Source organism: Bicyclus anynana, chromosome 26 (genome assembly GCF_947172395.1).
Source record: "Bicyclus anynana chromosome 26, ilBicAnyn1.1, whole genome shotgun sequence".
Classification (NCBI taxonomy): Eukaryota; Metazoa; Arthropoda; class Insecta; order Lepidoptera; family Nymphalidae; genus Bicyclus; species Bicyclus anynana.
This window is the reverse complement of record NC_069108.1, coordinates 8,615,492-8,635,699: the sequence shown is the minus strand read 5'-3', so window position 1 is coordinate 8,635,699 and position 20,208 is coordinate 8,615,492. Positions and strand designations below refer to the sequence as shown.

The 20,208-nt window shown below is 40.4% G+C and overlaps 1 protein-coding gene across 1 annotated transcript; it reads right to left on the bottom strand.

Annotated features, from left to right (window-relative positions):
• Window positions 1–758: 758 nt before the first annotated feature.
• On the bottom strand, window positions 759–20,165 carry LOC112056145 (U4/U6 small nuclear ribonucleoprotein Prp4). The gene is made up of 14 exons (XM_052889924.1): window positions 19,808–20,165; window positions 19,113–19,222; window positions 16,713–16,807; window positions 14,994–15,152; window positions 13,556–13,661; window positions 12,315–12,385; window positions 10,872–11,001; window positions 8,655–8,785; window positions 7,497–7,627; window positions 5,166–5,250; window positions 3,991–4,132; window positions 3,185–3,254; window positions 2,194–2,315; window positions 759–900 (listed from the first exon to the last, which is right to left on the bottom strand). The coding sequence occupies exons 1-14, from the start codon at window positions 19,968–19,970 to the stop codon at window positions 808–810; spliced, it is 1,608 nt and encodes a 535-aa protein (XP_052745884.1). The 5' UTR covers window positions 19,971–20,165; the 3' UTR covers window positions 759–807.
• Between the last annotated feature and the right edge of the window lie 43 nt (window positions 20,166–20,208).

Here is a 20,208-nt window from a genome sequence, read left to right as displayed (position 1 = left end):
GTAAACCCTACAAAACAAAAAAAGAATTTTCAAAATCGGTCCATAATTGACGGAATTATCGCTGGACATACATAAAAAAAAAAAAAAAAACATACATACAGCCGAACGTAGAACCTCCTCCTTTTTGGAAGTCGGTTAAAAATTAAAGTGTCTGTCTGCGATGTCAAAATGACTGTTTTCTCAAGTGCTTATAAGTAGTTATTAGCATAGATGATACAGGTTATTAGCAAGCGACTTCGTCCGCGTGGAACTCGATGTAAACCCCTTTTTCACCCCTTCTATTAATATTTTCGCATGGTAACAATTTATATTAAAAAAATCCAACCCCTTTAGGGGTGGAATTTAAAAAATCTTGTATTTGTAACAATGTTACGAAATATAATGTGACTAGCGGACGCCCGCGACTTCATCCGAGTCCAATCCATACTATAATTTACCTCTACCTTAAATTTCAGGTGATTCGGTTCAGTAATCGAGGCGTGAAAGAGTAACAAACATACATACCATCAAAATCATCAGTTTTTTGCAAATTTCGGAAAACCATAGATTTTTTCGGGACAAAGTAAAAAAGTAAAGAGCCTATGTGTTAACCCAGAGTATAATCTATTTCCATTCCAAATTTCAGCCAAATCGCTTCAGTAATTGCGGCGTTAAAGTAACAAACATCCAAACATACAAACTTTCGCGTTTACAATATTAGTAGGATTGGTAGGAATAGTTACTAGGAATAGTAGGAAGTAGGAAGATAAAAACTACAATTATTTGTTATAAAACATTTATTAGTACAGTGAGAGATGTCAGGCGAGATCAGGCGAGGTCCGGCGCCCACAGCTTGAATGTCCGGTCGTAGGAGCACGTCGCGATATACTTGCTGTCCACGGATATGTCTGCGCTCATCACCTGCGAGGGTGGAAAGGTAAAATGTTACCAACTTGTACAAAAGTATTTTTTTTCTTTTTTTTTTTCATTTTTTCATTCAAGTTAGACCTTGACCACAATCTAACGTGCATCTGTCACCCGCACCATGCTACAGCGCACATAGTATAATGATGATGAGTGACCTTATTGTTGTGTCCGGAGAGCGTCCGCAGCGGGTGCCAGATTGGGTTAGACCACAGCTTGGCGACTGTCACCCGCACCATGCTATAGCGCACTTAGTATAATGACCTTGTTGTCGTTTCCGGAGAGCGTCCGCAGCGGGTGCCAGGTGGGGTTGGACCACAGCTTGGCAACTGTCACCCGCACCATGCTACAGCGCACATGGTATAATGATGCAGTCACCTTGTTGTCGTGCCCGGAGAGCGTCCGCAGCGGGTGCCAGGCGGGGTTGGACCACAGCTTGGCAACTGTCACCCGCACCATGCTACAGCGCACATGGTATAATGATGCATTCACCTTGTTGTCGTGCCCGGAGAGCGTCCGCAGCGGGTGCCAGGCGGGGTTGGACCACAGCTTGGCAACTGTCACCCGCACCATGCTACAGCGCACATAGTATAATGATGCAGTCACCTTGTTGTCGTGCCCGGAGAGCGTCCGCAGCGGGTGCCAGGCGGGGTTGGACCACAGCTTGGCAACTGTCACCCGCACCATGCTACAGCGCACATGGTATAATGATGCATTCACCTTGTTGTCGTGCCCGGAGAGCGTCCGCAGCGGGTGCCAGGCGGGGTTGGACCACAGCTTGGCAACTGTCACCCGCACCATGCTACAGCGCACATAGTATAATGATGCAGTCACCTTGTTGTCGTGCCCGGAGAGCGTCCGCAGCGGGTGCCAGGCGGGGTTGGACCACAGCTTGGCAACTGTCACCCGCACCATGCTACAGCGCACATGGTATAATGATGCAGTCACCTTGTTGTCGTGCCCGGAGAGCGTCCGCAGCGGGTGCCAGGCGGGGTTGGACCACAGCTTGGCAACTGTCACCCGCACCATGCTACAGCGCACATAGTATAATGATGCTGTCACCTTGTTGTCGTGCCCGGAGAGCGTCCGCAGCGGGTGCCAGGCGGGGTTGGACCACAGCTTGGCAACTGTCACCCGCACCATGCTACAGCGCACATAGTATAATGATGCTGTCACCTTGTTGTCGTGCCCGGAGAGCGTCCGCAGCGGGTGCCAGGCGGGGTTGGACCACAGCTTGGCAACTGTCACCCGCACCATGCTACAGCGCACATAGTATAATGATGCTGTCACCTTGTTGTCGTGCCCGGAGAGCGTCCGCAGCGGGTGCCAGGCGGGGTTGGACCACAGCTTGGCGCTCTTGTCATACGAGCTCGTCAGCAGGAAATGGCCGTGGGTGCGCTGGTAGCGCACATCTGCGGACAAACACCGTCATATCACTCCGGCCGCTCAGAAATTGCATTTCTGACAGCTCGTACTCGTACTCGTAAGTGGTAAGAGTTCCTCGATTATAGGTGGTACGTATTAACATTAATTATTTATGTTATTGTCGAGGGGATGTATCAGTGTTGGTACAAATAACAGGGTATTTGATGACTTGAGCTCAGTTGTTTGTTAGGCAGCGTGGATACCGTCACGCTGCCAGTCGCGTTAGTGGTTTTGTGCAATATTAATTTTAGATGTAATTATTGATAATTAATTGGGTTTTTTTCTTTCATTTATAAAGGAAACAAACATAACATAATATAATATTTATATATGAAACAAACATAACATACAATAATTTACACTTATACCACATAAGTTTCCATAAAAAGATCATACATAAAATAATTTAGGGATTTGGCAACAAGACTTATAGTAAACAAGAATACAAAATAAATAACATAATAGGACAAAAAAGTAAAATTATTGATAATATTTTGTGTAATTATTTATAAATTGGGCATAAAGAACATTATAAAGGGATCCCTTAAACCTACACCCAAACCCAATGTCACAAGTCCGGGACCTGCTCGAGGTGTTTTCTCTACCACAAAATGATGGTACAATCACTATCACTGATATACTTCGCGCCACGAAACAAGTCCCATAGACGCGGCGCTAATTTCTTAATGGCACTCATTGTCATTTGGTAATGACGGTCTTAATGTCATTTGTGTAAGGAGCTGTCAATTTTAGTTCAGATGTTAGCCATGGGACTTTTTTCGTTGCGCGGAGTCTACCAGTCACGTCGTAGTAGGCTATATTTTAAACCCACCCGGGTGAAACTAAGATGACTTACCACTCAACAGATGCGTGTGCGCTGGTATGGTGTAAATCGGCGCCCGCCGCCTGAGGTCCCAGATCTTGGCCTGGACAGACAATGGGCTATAGCTTGGCAAATAAAACACTTCCAATGGTCCGCGCGAGCCGGGAGGGGCGATTCCCCGCGCGCACGGCTTCATACCCGTGCAGTGCGCCCGTCGCCCGCATATCATGGGAGTGTCTTCAACATACTTGCCAAGCTATAGTTTAATTTGGATTGTGCCGCGTTGCAAGAAACAGCTCATGATTAAGGGCGTCGAAAATAGTCGGGCATAATCCGACGTTGTAACACGTGAGTTTTAGCCATGTTACATAATAAGTTAATATGAATATCACACACGATAGTATAAATTAAAAAAAAAAATACTACATTTTAAATATTTCTAGGGATATAAATTCGCATTTCTAGGGAGCTCTTTACATGACGAAAACTATTACAACAATGAAATATCGATGAAGTAGAAACAGTTTTTATAGACGCGTTAGATCGTTGATCTTATACTGAGACAGAGGGGTAATGTCTAGCGTGCCAAGTCCCGATCTAATTGGTCTGAGGACTTGGCTGGTTTTCTATTTTCGTCTTCTTCTTCCTTCCTTTTGGGCCATTTCCGCATCCTACCAAGTGAAAAGAAATAGACAAAATGTCGCCCAATGGCAATGAAGTAGTCGCATTCTAATCTCTTTTGTTCCAACGCAATGAAAGATATAGCGGTATGTACAAAGAGATATGTCTTTGATCGCACATCGTCACAGGCACGGGCCCCAGGTGTTTGTGTGACCCACCTGATGGTCGGCGGCGGCGGTGGCGAGCTGGTGTCCGGCGGGCGCCCAGTCGGCGCCCAGCACGGGCCCCAGGTGCCCCTCCAGGAACATGACGCAGCGCCCCGTGCGCAGGTCCCACACGCGACCGAACGCGTCCATGCCGCTGCCAGAGAATTGCACACCGTTAGCAAACATAGAGGAAACATCTGGAGCAGGTCCCGGACTTGTCACCTTGGGAGTAGGTTTAAGGGATCCCTTTAGAATGCATCGACACTCACCTTCCCCGCCCGACATGTCCTCCGTGCCCACACATTTTTTTTTATTTTTTTATTCTCTACAAGTTAGCCCTTGAATACAATCTTACCTGATGGTAAGTGATGATGCAATCTAAGATGGAAGCGGGCTAACTTGTTAGGAGGAGGATGAAAATCCAAACCCCTTTCGGTTTCTACACGGCGGTACCGGAACGCTAACTCGCTTGGCGGTACGTCTTTGTCGGTAGGGTGGTAACTAGCCACCGCCGATGTCACCCAACAGCCATTAAACGTGCTTTCACCACTACAACTGTGGGGTTGCCGTGGTGAAAGGTGAAATTTGAGTAAATTTTATTTATATACTTCATACTTCATTAGTTATTTTGTCGTCTAATATGTCTAATGAAAGCATATTTTAGGCTTAATTTAACAGTATTAAGTTGTCTTGGATCTAGTTCATGGTTTTCTTGATATTGTATGTAAAATGTGTTTAGCGGCAATTTAACTAGGCAACCTATTTGCATTGTGTCACATCAAACATTTATTTCTTATCAGTAATAAATAACGGATGAGGGTATATATTTCTATTCCATACCATCGTTAATACACGTGTAGAGACAGAGGGGAGCGAATTGATGATTATCATGTTGACGATGATGGATGATGATGATGTTGATGTTTATTATGTTTGATGATGATCATGATGATGTTGATGTTGATGTTTACGATGTTTGATGATGATGATGGATAATGGATGATGGACGATGATGTTGATGTTTGATGTTGATGTTTATTATGTTTGACGATGATGGATGTATGATGATCATGTTAATGTTCATGATGTCTGATGATGGTGGATTACGGATAATGTTGTTGATGTTTATGATGTTTGATGATGATGATGATAGATGATAATGATGATGATGATGATGATGATGTTACCCGGTGACGGCGAGGGATCCGTCCCCCTGGAAGGCGACGCTGTAGACTGGCTTAGCGTGACCCTCTTGATGTAGGACTTCGGTTTCTGAAACGATAGATGCATGGTTTAGACTAATATTAATAAACTTAAAACTTAGGGACTAATCTCTATATTAACTAAGCCGATTTTTAAATTTTTAGACCAATAGAAAGTTATTTGTGAGTATCTAGGTTAGAAAGGATTTTGATCAATTCTGCCCCCAAGGTGACAAAATAGGGGATGAAAATTTGTATGAAACTTTATCAATTTTAAGCTAATCGGGCAGAAACTTTGCATAAAGCTACTATGACGTAGGCATCCTCCAAGGGGATAAAAAAGGGGATGAAAATTTGTATGGAAAGTTCTTCATTTTATTCTTTAGAAGTTAGCCCTTGACTACAATCTCACCTGATGGTAAGTGATGATGCAGTCTAAGATGGAAGCGGGCTAACTTGTTAGGAGGAGGATGAAAATCCACACTCCTTTCGGTTTCTACACGGCATCGTACCGGAACGCTGAATCGCTTGGCGGTACGTCTTTGCCGGTAGGGTGGTAACTAGCCACGGCCGAAGCCTCCCACCAGCCAAGGCTTGATTTCAAGGCGGACGAAGTCGCGGGCGTCCGCTAGGATAATATAACGGGCTATAAGGCTCCAGGGCCGGAGTACATACATAATATTTGTATAAATAATGAATTTTTCAAAAAGTCGCATAAAAATCAATATTTAAAAATACCCAAATACAGTTCAATTTCGACCTTGGAGCTAACATAACCTCGCTAAACACGACACAAACAATACACATGTATTTATAATTAGTACAATACAATTTAATTAACTACTTATGTTAAAAAGTTAATATCACTTATGAATAACACTAGCGATCCGTACCGACATCGCATGGGTGCTATGTAGATACTTCATCATTGTCAACCTATATTCAGCTCACTGTTGAGCACGAGTCTCCTCTTAGGATGCGAGGGTTTAGGCCTTAGTTGAGCTAATGATAACTAACTAATGAAACTTTGTGATGTGATGTGATTACATTTTATCGATACTTGAAAAAAGAGAACACAGAAAAAGAAAGGCAAGAAAAGAGAAGAGAAGAGACAGACATTCGGTTGTTCTTCCCCACTTTCACCCCCCACAACCTAAACGGCTCAACCGATTTTCATCAAACATGTCTAAGAACACATAAGTCACCTTTAACACAAAAAACAAACTAAATTGATGAATGCCACAGACAGACAGACAAACACTATTTTTTTTTTTATTCTTTACAAGTTAGCCCTTGACTACAATCTCACCTGATGGTAAGTGATGATGCAGTCTAAGATGGAAGCGGGCTAACTTGTTAGGAGGAGGATGAAAATCCACACCCCTTTCGGTTTCTACACGACATCGTACCGGAACGTTAAATCGCTTCGCGGTACGTCTTTTGCCGGTAGAATGGTAACTAGCCACGGCCGAAACCTCCCACCAGCCAGACCTGGACAAATTAAGAAAATCTCAATCTGAACCCAGGACCTCCGTCTTGTAAATCCACCGCGCATACCACTGCGCCACGGAGGCCGTCAAAAAATGCACGTCATACTTATAAAACCCCTCTTTTTCCGTTGGGGGTTAAAAAACATACAGACAGTCCGTACCGAATGATTTATTATATGTTTAATTAGTAACATGTGTTAATTACAATATTTAATCAAATTATTTCTGATTTTTTTGATGTTTTTTATAATTAGTTATTAGGTTCGTGTGATAATTTTGCTAATCTACCCACTTAGTGATAGAGCCGTGATAGCACAGTGGATATGACCTCTGCCTCCGATTCCGGAGGGTGTGGGTTCGAATCCGGTCCGGGGCATGCACCTCCAACTTTTCAGTTGTGTGCATTTTAAGAAATTAAATATCACGTGTCTCAAACGGTGAAGGAAAACATCGTGAGGAAACCTGCCAGAGAATTTTCTTATTTCTCTCATGCCTCAACTAATTAACCGAATTAGCTGAAATTTGGTATTAAGATATATTATAGCCTGGATTAACACATAGACTACTTTTTATCCCGGAAAAATCCATGGTTTCCCGAGATTTGCGAAAACTGATGATTTTTATGATATGAATGTTTGTTACTCTTTCACGCCTCGACTACTGAACCGAATTAGCTGAAATTTGGTATTAAGATATATTACAGCCTGGATTAACACATAGGCTACTTTTTATCCCGGAAAAATCCATGGTTCCCGAGGGATTTGTGAAAAACTAAATTCCACGCGGACGTCCGCTAGTTTATTTATATAGTGTAAGAGCAACTCACTCGTGTTCAGGTCCCAAAGTCTCCACGAGTTGTCGAACACGGTGGTGGCGAGGAAGCGGCCCGACGGGTGGAACTCCACGCGCGACACACGACGCGGCGAGTGACCGCTCAGCGACGCCAGCGGGGAGTCACTGTACGGATGCGCATGTGTTAGAATTGTGTAGGTACTCATATGTTACAAGTTCCTCGATTGCAAGTGGTATTAACATTCATTCATGTATTTGATGAGTTGAGCTCAGTTGTTTGTTAGGCAGCGTGGACACCGTGACGCTGCCAGTCGCGTTAGTGATTCTATGCAGTACTGTTGATCATAAATTGTTTAGTGTGGGTCTGCAGAACATGTCGGGCAGGGGAGGTGAGTGTTGATGCATTATAAAGGGATCCCTTAAACCTACTCCCAAGGACACAAGTCCTGGGACCTGCTCGAGGTGTTTCCTCTACCACAAAATGGTGCAATCGCGCTACCTCGCTCGTCATACCTTTATACAAGTCTACTATTTATAAAAACAATATTTTATTGATATCAGAATCAGAATCAGAATCGTTTATTTGCAAGAAACATTAAATTTAGTTATACAAAGATATCTTAAGTATTAGGTGACAATGTTTCACCATTTATAGGTATACAAATGTTTAATTAATAAAATTATATAAGTTAAAATTAAATGACATTAAGTTTAAAAGAAATATATATGATGATGAATGATGTGTAAGAAACTGTTTTTTTTTTTTTCATTTTTTTTATTCTTTTGCAAGTTAGTTTGACTCACAATCTCACCTAATGGTAAGTAATGATGCAGTCTAAGATGGAAGCGGGCTAACTTGTTAGGAGGAGGATGAAAATCCACACTCCTTCCAGTTTCTAAACGGCATCGTACTACAAAGCGCAGTGTTGGTCGACCCCCCACCAGGTGGACTGACGACATCAAGCGAGTCGCAGGGATTCGCTGGCTAATGGTGATGTTTGGAAGTGCCTACAAAAGGCCTATGTCCTGCAGTGGACTCCATCGGCTGATATGATGATGATGATGATGATGATGATGATGATGATGATGATGATGATGATGATGATGATGATGATGATGATGATGATGATGATGATGATGATGATGATGATGATGATGATGATGATGATGAGAAAGAAACTCTTTTCAATACCTTTTAAAGTTCCACAGATGTACGGAGCCGTCGTAAGCGCACGACGCCATTTGACAAGCCTCTGAAGTCTCCTCTCCTGTGTCCATCACTTCTACTGACTCTTCTTCTGTCTTCTCCTTCTCTTGTTCTATCTAAATAACAAGTATTCCACATATATTCAATTATATATACATACTAGCGGACGCCCGCGACTCGTCCGCATGGAAATCAATGCAAACTTTCAAACCCCATTTCAACACTTCAGGGGTTGAATTATAAAAATTTTTGAATCACATTTTTTTTATGATTTATGATAAAATTTTTAAAACAGTAACTCTAAAACTGAAGGACTTTCCATAAAAACTTTCAACACCTATTTCACCCCCTCCTTATTTTATTTTCGCAATAAAAAGTATCCTATAACCTTCTCCATATTATGGTCTCAAACCGAGCAAAAGTTTTATCTGAATTCATTCAGTAGTTTCAGCGTGATGCCCGAATACAAAAAAAAGTCCCAGGACCTCCGTTTTGTAAATCCACCGCGCCACGGAGGCAGTCAAAAATCATAATCTGCTTAAAGATTATAATCTGTAAACGCGAATCTGCATCATGACCACATTCTCGGACCAATTACCTTCTACAGGACCTGCCTTGCTAAGTTACCCCTTTGTCAAAACTATAAGATCATGATCTAATGATGTTCCACGTGTGTGTATATGATTTAATATTTAAAGTTATGTGTAGTGTAAGGACACAGAATATATTTATTTATTTATTTATTTATTTATTTAAGCCTTTACAATCTAAATTACATAATATTTATTACAGTTAAATTTCATCCCACTGCTGGGCAAAGGCCTCCCCCTTCCTCTTCCATTGTGTCCTTTCCATTGCTGATCGGGTCCAGTATGTCCCTTCAAAGGCAATCAGATCGTCTTTCCATCTACTAATTGGTCTGCCTCTTTTTCTTTTTTCCTCCCTTGGGCACCACGATGTTGTTGTTGTATGCTACTCCAATCGTCATTTGATTTTCTTGTTATGTGTCCTGCCCAGTTCCATTTCAACCTCTTTGTTATTTTTCCTACGTCTTTCACTTTACTTTTTAGTCGAATATGGGTATTTGGCACCCTTTCAATCAATTTTATGTTTAAGAAGTTTCTTTCCATGTTGCGTTGTGTTGTTTTTAGTCTCTTTATATGGTTTATTAAACCATATAAACCATATATTTATTAGTGTTAAATATTTTCGATGTGTGTGTTTATTTTGTCCCCCCTTAAAAACGACAGACAATTTTGTTGGTAAATTTGAGTTCACACTGAAATTCACCAACAAAATTGTCTGTCGTTTTTTTTTTGATTGAGCCCACATTTGACGGCCTCCGTGGCGCAGTGGTATGCGCGGTGGATTTACAAAACGGAGGTACTGGGTTCGATCCCCGGCTGGGCAGATTGAGATTTTCTTTAATTGATCCAGGTCTGGCTGGTAGCTGGCCCTGGCTAGTTACCACCCTACCGGCAAAGACGTACCGCCAAGCGATTTAGCCTTCCGGTACGATGCCGTGTAGAAACCGAAAGGGGTGTGGATTTTCATCCTCCTCCTTACAAGTTAGCCCGCTTCCATCTATGACTAAATCATCACTTACCATCAGGTGAGATTGTAGTCAAGGGCTAACTTGTAAACAATAATAAAAAAAAACATTGCATTATGCTGAGTTGCGTGTCTGGTCCGAGATTATAAAGGTTTCTTGATAATGGGGATGATGATTAGGTTTGAATATATTGATTTTTATGATACATTCGGGTAAATAAGGTCAATGTTAACTAATTTATACATAAAAAGCAAAGATTGTCTGGATATTTGCAAAATAAATAAGATTATAAAATTTGAAAATTTATTAAAAATTTTTTATCGTAATTAGATGAAACTTCATACAGTTTTAGCTTCCTTACATTAAATGTGTAATTTTTTAATAAATGAACTATAAACATAAACGCACAAATAACAAAGTTATTAGTAGTTTTGTTGGGGCGCACATACAAATCTAACGATCATTATGTACCTACGACGTCATTAGTTCGTACCATTTTGCACGGGGCGTTTTTCAGGGATCCGCGATCCGATCCCGTAGCTCCGAAAGTAATGATCGCAGATACCCTGTTCCTTTCACAATATTGCTTTACTATTAGCATACTCTTAATTTGTATACAATTTAAACGCGCACTTGGCACTTTCATTTACCTTCTGCCTCCATTGCGGCGGTAGAGCCGCCTGCGGGTGGAAGCTGGCAGCGCTGACATTACACGTGTGACCTTTGAGGGTCTGCAGCAACACGCAGTCCGGTACAGACCACACCTTCACCAGCCCCGACCTGGAGCGAGCACTAGTCTTTATATGCGGCTTAAGTGTCTGTTTAAAAAAAAAAAAAAACTAGGGGACGCCTATACCCTATATGGGATCCTTATAATTAAGATACTCCATGCGAAAAGTATATTAACAATTTGAATATTATTTGTAAAAAAAAAAAAATATATTGTAACGAAGTGTTTGTTCTTTTCTTTCTTTCTTTCTTTTCTTAACAAAACTAACAATAATATTATGTACCTACGAACATTAGGTTTAATATCAACTAAAACTATTGTAACGCTAAGGAATAAGGATTAATAAATGGCTTTATTATTATTATTATTATATAAGTGTCCGTTTGTCGCTGATAGCTGCTTGCTAGCCAATGAGAATGAGACAAGAGACGTCAAGAAAGTCTGAGAGTTACAACACAAAACATTATTGCACAACATCACTAACGCAACTGGCAGCGTGACGGTGTCTACGCTGCCTAACAAACAACTGAGCTCAAGTCATCAAATACCCTATTATTTATACCAAGATTGATACCTACATAATTAATGAATGTAATCCAGGAATTTGTAACATATGGTTCGAGGTTTTATATTGAGTAGATTACAAAATAGAAGTAAAAAAATGCATATTTCGACATTTTTAAGGAAACAAAGGCTACATTTTACCTTCATAACCTCACGGAAACGGAACTGCGCGGGTGAAACCGCAAAGCGTCGGCTAGTTATGATGATGTCACTCACCAGTCAGATGTAATCAACATTTAATTCTTACATAATTACAATAGTTATGTCATGTAATGGGAGCCACAACAAACACTCGTGCTACAACGAATGGTTTTTACGCAATGAGACTATGTCCATAAACAACACGAGTGCTACAATCGCTCATTACGTGCAGTGGCATACAATACTTTATCTACGATAATGATAAAAGAAATAAAGAAAGGGAATAACGCAGGTGAAACCGCGAGACGTCGGATACTCTATAATATTGTATGAAAGTATGATCTGTCCCTTACCAGCTAGATGTGATCAACATTTTTGTTTTTGTGCAATGATGCGAAACCGAATTGCACAATAGAGAGCACGAGTGCTACAATCGCTAATTACGAGCAGTGGCATACAATACTTTTTCACGCCTATGATAAAAGAAATAAACCTTTCGCATTAATATATTAAGATCTGAAAATATAAATGCGAATGGTATATTCAAATTTGGCAGTTATAAAATCTTATAGTTAGTATATATTCGCTAAGAACGGATTTTGCGACAGGGCCGGGCTAAGGAGGTCAAAGGGCGGACGAAGTAGGGTCTGTCACTCACCAGCTAGATGTGATCAACATCTGGCTGTCCTGGCTGAAGCGACAGAAGCTTATCGGCCTTGTGTCACCTATCTGGGAAAAAAAAAAAACACTTTCGTAAAGTTAAGTTTGACTATTTGCACTTGTAAAGTAGTTCTTGGGCTACTTGTAAAGACACCAGTTCAGTCGACAGGTTCTGCTGAGAAGGGATGACATTAAACTCAATAAACTGTTCTTTGAAAAAATCATACATTATTACAATTTACAATAGGGATGATGACAGTTTTTTAAATTGTATATAAATTAAGAGTATGCTAATAGTAAAGCAATTTTGTAAAAGTAACAAGGTATCTGCGATCATTACTTTCGGAGCTACAGGGATTTAAAGGGACAGATTTGCGGCGCTGACGCGGATCCCTGAATAACGCTCCATACAAAATAGTACGAACTAATGACGTAGTAGGTAATTAATGATCGTTACATTTGTTTGGGCGTTTAAACAAAATTACTAATATCTTTGTTATTTGTGCGTTTATGTTTATAGTTCATTTATTAAAAAATGTCACATTTAATGTAAGGAAGCTAACACTGTATGAATTTTCATCTAATTACGATAAAATATTTTTAATAGATTTTGAAATTTTATAATCTCATTTATTTTGCAAATATCCAGACAATCTTTGCTTTTAATGTATAAATTAGTTAACATTGACCTTATTTACCCGAATGTATCATAAAAATCAATATATTCAAACCTAGTCATCATCCCCATTGTTAAAAAAAAACATTACAAATTTTGTTACTTTTGCTTTTTTTTTCTTTCTCCTTTACTTCGACGACCTCCGTGGCGCAGTGGTATGCGAAGTTGATTTACAAGATGGAGGTCTTCGATCCCCGGCTGAGCCGATTGAAGTTTTTTTAATAAGTCCAGGTCTGGGTGATGGGAGGCTTCGGCCGTGGCTAGTTACCACCCTACCGGCTAAGACGTTTAACCGATTTAACGTTCCGGTACGACGCTGGATCGATCGTAGCCATTTGGCATAGCGACGATTCTTTCTAAAAACGCTGCGAAAAATTGAAAATGTATGGGAATGTCATTTTCTTCGGCAGGTCACGTGATTTGTTAGCGTTAGCGTTTGTAGATAGAGAATCGACCAGTTTCCCCAGTCCAATTAAAAAAACCTCAGTCGGTCGAATCTAAGACCTCCGTCTAGTAAATCTACCGCGCATACCACTGGGCTACGGCTTGTTGCTTAAACCCACCTGGCTGCAATATATGGACATGGCGGAAGCTCTTCGCTGCGACTCTTGCTTGGCCGCGGCGCGCACACTGCCTGCTAGCTGCAGCTCCTCGCGAGCCTTGCTCAACCTGCTCATCAGGTTGAATAGAAATTTATTTATTTTTAATAAATTTATTAATACTGCATTATTCCGAACGTCGAATCTATTATTTTGTAACTGAAGGCAACCCTAACGTTGTCAGAAAACAGTTAAAGGTGAATAAAAAAGTAGGCTGTTAATTTTATTCAAACTGAATTGCGCCTTATTGTCACGCAGCGAGAGTCGCTTTTTATTTACATGACGGTGTGAAGTGAATCTTCTGTACTTATATATATGTATTCTAATATTCGTATGTAAAGCCAGAAAAACAGCTGCTTATGTGATAGGTCGTCTCTACCCTATGATATGTGCTAAAAGCAAATTATCCCTCCGCTCCACCACTCCGAGGTCACTCTCTACAAGACCTGCATCCATCCAATAATGACCTACGCTAGTGTAGTGTTTGCCCACCACCCAAAGGCGACTCTAAAACCCCTTCAGGTCCTTCAGAACCGATTCATGCGTCAGGCCACGGGCGCTCCGTGGTTTGTGCGCAATAACGACCTACATGAGACCTAGATCTCACCACAATAGCAAATATATGAAACTGCTCTCGAAAACTTATTTTGAGAGAGCCGCCACCCACCCCAACCAACTAGTGGTTGAGGCTTGCAGCTACATCCCCAATACCAACGCTGATTGTAGATCTAGACGCCCAAAAAAGGTCCTTTACGATCCTGACGATGACATAACGAACGACAATGCTTCCCATCAACACAAACACAAGCTACACAGCGTCTTCGCCGGCGAAGACGAGGTCCCCGATATCTGACGTCACCCAGACGTGGGCTTTTTTTTTTAACTCACGATCTCGGGGGCGTCCGGACTGATTCACTCAGGCTCAGACTAAATACATATGGACTAGTATCGCACCCAAATTCACGAACAAAATTTTCTGCCAATTTTCTAAGGAAAAGGAGCTTAGATTTCATACATATCTTATACTAAACTAGCAGTTTTTGTTCGTTTTTTACACCATTTAACTACACAAAAAGGTATTTTTACGGAGGTTTTTATCCGACGAACACGATTGTAATCTATGAAACATCGATTCAATAGAGACAGTGTATATAATCGCATAAGATCGTTGATCATATACTTTGACAGAAAAATAATGTCTTGCAAGGCAGGTCTTTATCTAATTAGTCTGAGCACTCAGGCCAAAACACCCTTCCCGAACGGGCCTCTAAGCCGAAGTCCGAGTCTCAGAGGACTCTGCTTCTGCCTGCGGGCCCCATCAGGCGATGCTTCTGCGCTCGCCCAAGCCCCCCGGTGACGCCGCTGGGCTCCCATAAGGAGCCTACGTATTCTGTGACAGTACCTCCGCTTGGCCCTGGGCAGGGAGTATCTGGCGATGAAGAGGCGCGCGTCCCTCAGCTGCGCCGGGCCCTCGTGGTACCACGTGCCCTCCCGCCCGCGGTCCCTCTCGATGCGCGCCTCCTCCTCCTCCATCTTCTTGTGGATGGCATCTTCGCCGAGGCTGGTACAGTCATAGTTAAGGTTAAAGAAATCTTACTATAGTGTAATCTTCTTGTTAGGTCTACACCGCAACTTCTGAACTGATTTGGCTGAAAACGAAGATAGAACACTCTGGTTAATCCAGAGTGTTATCTATCTTCGTTTTCAGCCAAACAGGCTACTTTTTATCCCGAAAAAGCTATGGTTTTTGCGGGATTTGCGAAAAACTGATGTTTATAAAGGTATAGGTCACTCTTTTACGTTCGACGGCCTCCGTGGCGCAGTGGTATGCGCGGTGGATTTACAAAACGGAGGTCCTGGGTTCGATCCCCGGCTGGGCTGATTGAGATTTTTTTCATTGGTCCAGGTCTAGCTGGTGGGAGGCTAGTTACCACCCTACCGGCAAAGACGTACCGCCAAGCGATTTAGCGTTCCGGTATGATGTCGCGTAGAAACCGAAAGGGGTGTGGATTCATTTTCATCCTCCTCCTTACAAGTTAGCCCGCTTCCATCTAAGACTACATCATCACTTACCATCAGGTGAGATTGTAATCAAGGGTTAACTTGTAAACAGTAAAAAAAAAAAACATCGCGACTACTGACCTGAATTCGCTGAAATTTAAAATTGATATAGCCTATAACCTGGGTTTACAGATAGGCTTCTTTTTATCCCGCAAAAATCAATCAGTCCCGCTAGATTTGTATTCGTTTAAAGCTGCTGGTTAGTATATCAAGTTAATTTTTCGTGAGTCGCTTCATCTCGCTGAGACAATCAAGTTTTTGGTAACTATTTACGAAAATTCTTGATTCTGGTAGCTTAAGTTGTATATCCATTAATTAAGCAACAGTAAAAAAAAACATCTGGTTAGTAACAACCAATTGTGTAGTAACATAGACTAAATAAATGATTTTTAACAATTTTTTTTAACTGTCTTGTTATCGTTTCTTTACGATTTTTTTTTTAATTTTTTTTAAATAACATTTGCCATATTTTTTTATAATATGACCAATATTCCCATTTCCCTCCAACTAGTTGACAAAAACTGTGCTAGGAGTGGGTAAGACGTGTCAGAAGTGCTTGTAAACTGAGCCTACTTGAAATATTTTTTGTTTTTTTTTATTCTTTACAAGTAAGCCCTTGACTACAATCTCACCTGATGGTAAGTGATGATGTAAGATGGAAGCGGGCTAACTGTTACGAGGATGAAAATCCACCCTCCATTCGGTTTCCACACGACATCGCTTAGCGGTACGTCTTAGTCGGTAGGGTGGTAACTAGCCACGGCCGAAGCCTCCCATCAGCCAGACATGGACCTCGAACGAACCTAGGACCTCCGTCATTAAATCCACCACGCATACCACTGCGCCACGGGGGCCGTCCAAATAAATGATTTTTGATTTTGATTTTGAACCACCACCCCTCGGTGATGACTCCAAACGCTCTTCCGTTGAGCTATTTGGGCTTACTTTGAAGATATGACTAACTTATGTCCGTGTCTAGTAAGACAGGGGTTTAGATCTCCTTTTCATTTGTACATATAGATATTTCGCCTATATAAAAATGACTATATAAAAAACATACTAGCTGAGCAGATCGCGCAGCCTAACTCTCCTCTCGGCCGGGCCCTCTCCGAACAGGCACACCGGCTCGCCCAGCTGCCTCAGACTGCGACGGACCTGTACAAAAATGTACATCATTATCATTATTGTCATCATTGTCGTCGTCTTGTTGCCATTGTTAGTGTATCAATAAAAAAAATAGAGATGGGCCGAGTACTCGGTTGATACTCGGTACTCGGCGTACTCGGCGGATTTTTTGATATTCGTACTCGGCCGGTGAATGCCGAGTATACCTTGTTTAAGAAAAGCATTATTTAGGTATATATAATTAAAACAACAGTGTTAATCAAAAAGTATTTATCAGTAATTTAGGAAATCTTTGAAAATCTCAAATAAATTAAAATGGAAGATTTAAAAGAGCAACTGTTGAATTTCCCTTCGCTCTTCTCAACAGAGACTGCGCCTTCTGAGCTGGTGGTGGAGTCACTACAAATAGCCAAACCTGACGTTTCAAAAGTGCTTGTAAACTAAGCCTACTTGAAAAAAACAATTTTGTATTGAATTAATACTTGTATACGCGCGCGAAATGGGAATTTGATTGAACCGAGTTACTCGGCCGAGTACTCGGTTGAAAAAAAATTTAACCGAGTAAAACTCGGTACTCGTTACTCGGCGCATCTCTAAAAAAAATAAATACTTAAAAAAGAGTTTTTCAAATTAAGTTAGTGTCACGAGTTCCTCGATTACAGATGGTACTAATATTCATTATTTATGTTATTGGGGAGGTATCACTGTTGGTGACTTGACTTGCTTAAGAGGGCATTTGGTGACATCGTCACGCTGCCAGTCGCGTTAGTGATTTTGTGCAATAATGTTTTGTGTTGTAATAGTAATAATAATAGGTCCTTTAGTCTGTGATAAGAAATTACATTTTTTACATCTATTACATTATGTTTTAATTTTTTTAAAGAATCTCTTAGCACAGTATGCCTTTCGGCATAGGCCTCCTCCAGCTCGTAGGTGTTTCTTCAAAATCTGTTTTATTCGGAACTCCTACTCCTACTACTACTCCCTTTTGACTCTTTTGACTTTTGTGCTGTAATTATTGGTATTGTTTTGTGCTGTTATTTTTGATTATCAATTACAAATAGTCATTAAAAATTTTATTATTATATTTTTTTGTTTATCATGTTATAATTCTTAAATAAATAAATAAATAAATAAATACTTAAACAATACACATCACTATCTAGCCCCAAAGTAAGCATACAGAGTAGCTTGTGTTATGGGTACTAAGATAGTTGATATTATAATATTAATATACAATAATATACTACATATATAATTAACTGCTGCTGTACCTGGCAGCAACCAGTATTGGAGGGGATATCTAGTCAGTGGCGATCACAATAGATCGGTAACGGTCAACGTGATACAGGACCTCAAGAGACCTGCAGAGCCGCGACATCAAGAAGAAGATACTACATATAAATACTTATATAATGTATATATACACACAGGCACTGGAAAACACCCATGCTCATCACACAAATATTTTCCAGTTGTGGGAATCGAACCCACGACCGTGGATGCAGAAAGCAGGGTCACTACCCACTGCGCCACGCGGTCGTCAAATTCTTACTGTATATTTGTTATTATATTATTGTTTATAGTTTATTTGTTAGCACTACTATTATTACTATTCTTGTACGCTCAAACTGAAATGTACTAGCCTTAAGTTTCACATAAGTGAATGAGTTAATTCTAAGTGAAATAATAAATATTTTTTAAACCCTAAACCCTATCATAAATTTTTTAGTCTGGGCATGGAGATCATGTCTGGCTGGGTAGGTGAGTGTTGATGCATTCTAAAGGGATCCCCTAAACCTACTCCCAAGGTCACAAGTCCTGGAACCTGCTCGAGATGTTTCCTCTACCACAAAATAATGGTACAATCACTGTCGCTGTTACCTGACACCTCACATTAGTTAGTTCTACTAGTGTCCATTACAAAGGGGTAACATATACTTTCCGATAACAGGCTAGAGCTGTATATAACAGCTGAAGCATCTTTGGACATAGCAATAAAGTCTTCTTCTTTCCTAGGCATTTTCCAAAATAATTCAGTTTAAACATTATTATGAGAGACTAGCGGACCCGGTCAACCTTCGTTTTGACAAAAATGCACTTATGCTCTACCCCTACCCTACCCCTACCGCTTGACTCTTCAACGTTTGTATGGGAAATAGAAAAGGGCAGTTTTTAGGGTTTTCCCGGAAATTATTTGATTTTTTCTCACCTTTTAAACCTTCCCTATACCTCCACGAACATTTCAAGACCAAGATAAGATAAATCCGTTAAGCCCTTCTCGAGTTTTAGCGAGACTAACGAACAGCAATTCATTTTTACATATATAGATTACCTCATCATCATCAGTGGAGACATTGAGCTGCCGAGCCTTGCGTCTCCGCTCAAACTCCTCGAGCAGAGCCTTTTTGTCCCTCGACATTTCCTCCTCCAGCTCCATATATTCTGGAAAATATGAGACAAGAGAATAACACTTATGCAGATCTCGCTGCAACCTATAAATTCCTCATTTATAAAACAGTAGATATGGTATGGAACCCTGAAAAAAAGTTAAAAACCAGTTATTTCATTATCATCATCCAATCCAAACTTCCAAACATCACGATCCTAAGCCGCTTGCATCCACTTTTTATTGTTTTGGTAGATGTTTTCTAAAAATTAAACACAAATTATAAATTATACCTTCCTCAAGAATATTGATAAAAAAATATTATCATAAAAACAAAAAACCCAACTGCTTAAGCATTATGAACTGAAAAGAGAAAAACAAGTATCACCATATCTATATAAGATTCTAACTATACTTTATGATGCTTTATGCTGTTACAATGTTTGTAGATTTTTGTAGATCATTCTTAAAAAATAAGACAGTATTGTTTGACTCCGACTGCAGCATCATAAAGTATAATTAGAGAGTTATATAGATATGGATTTCATTATTGAAGTAGAATTATCAAGATTTTTAAGCTTAGATTAGCTAAGTTAAAATAAATGAATTTTGTTTTGATTAGTAGAAAAATTCAATTGTACCTCCAGATATCTGAATATCTCCATCTTTCTCAGCCGTTTCATCGACTCCCTCTTTGGCGGCAGCGGCCAAAGCAGCCAGCCGCGCTTTCTCCTGTTCCTCCAGTGACCCATAGTGCACGGTTTTTGGCTTTTTAATCAGTATAACATCTTCGTCGTCAGACATTTTGAGGTTAAGTCTTGAGCTGTGAATATACTTATTTGAATGTAAATATAAGAAACATATACTTTCTGAATTTTATTCAGGTGTTTGAGGTGTCGTTTGATGAATTAACAAGCACTTATTAAAAACAATAACTCTGTATTCCGTAAAAATTATTTCGCACAATAATTTGTTTTTTTTTTTTTTTTTTTTAATTTATTTTACGGCTACAATAATTTGTAAACATCACAACCACAGATCC

Excerpts from the sequence above, each read along its gene's own strand:
- LOC112056145 (XM_052889924.1), bottom strand. The coding sequence starts at position 19,970 with ATGTCTGACGACGAAGATGTTATACTGATTAAAAAGCCAAAAACCGTG. Across the intron at positions 16,808-19,112 it reads TCTCCACTGATGATGATGAG|GTCCGTCGCAGTCTGAGGCA; the intron begins GTAATCTATATA and ends ATTTTTGTACAG. Across the intron at positions 7,628-8,654 it reads CATCTGTGGAACTTTAAAAG|TGACTCCCCGCTGGCGTCGC; the intron begins GTATTGAAAAGA and ends GCATCCGTACAG.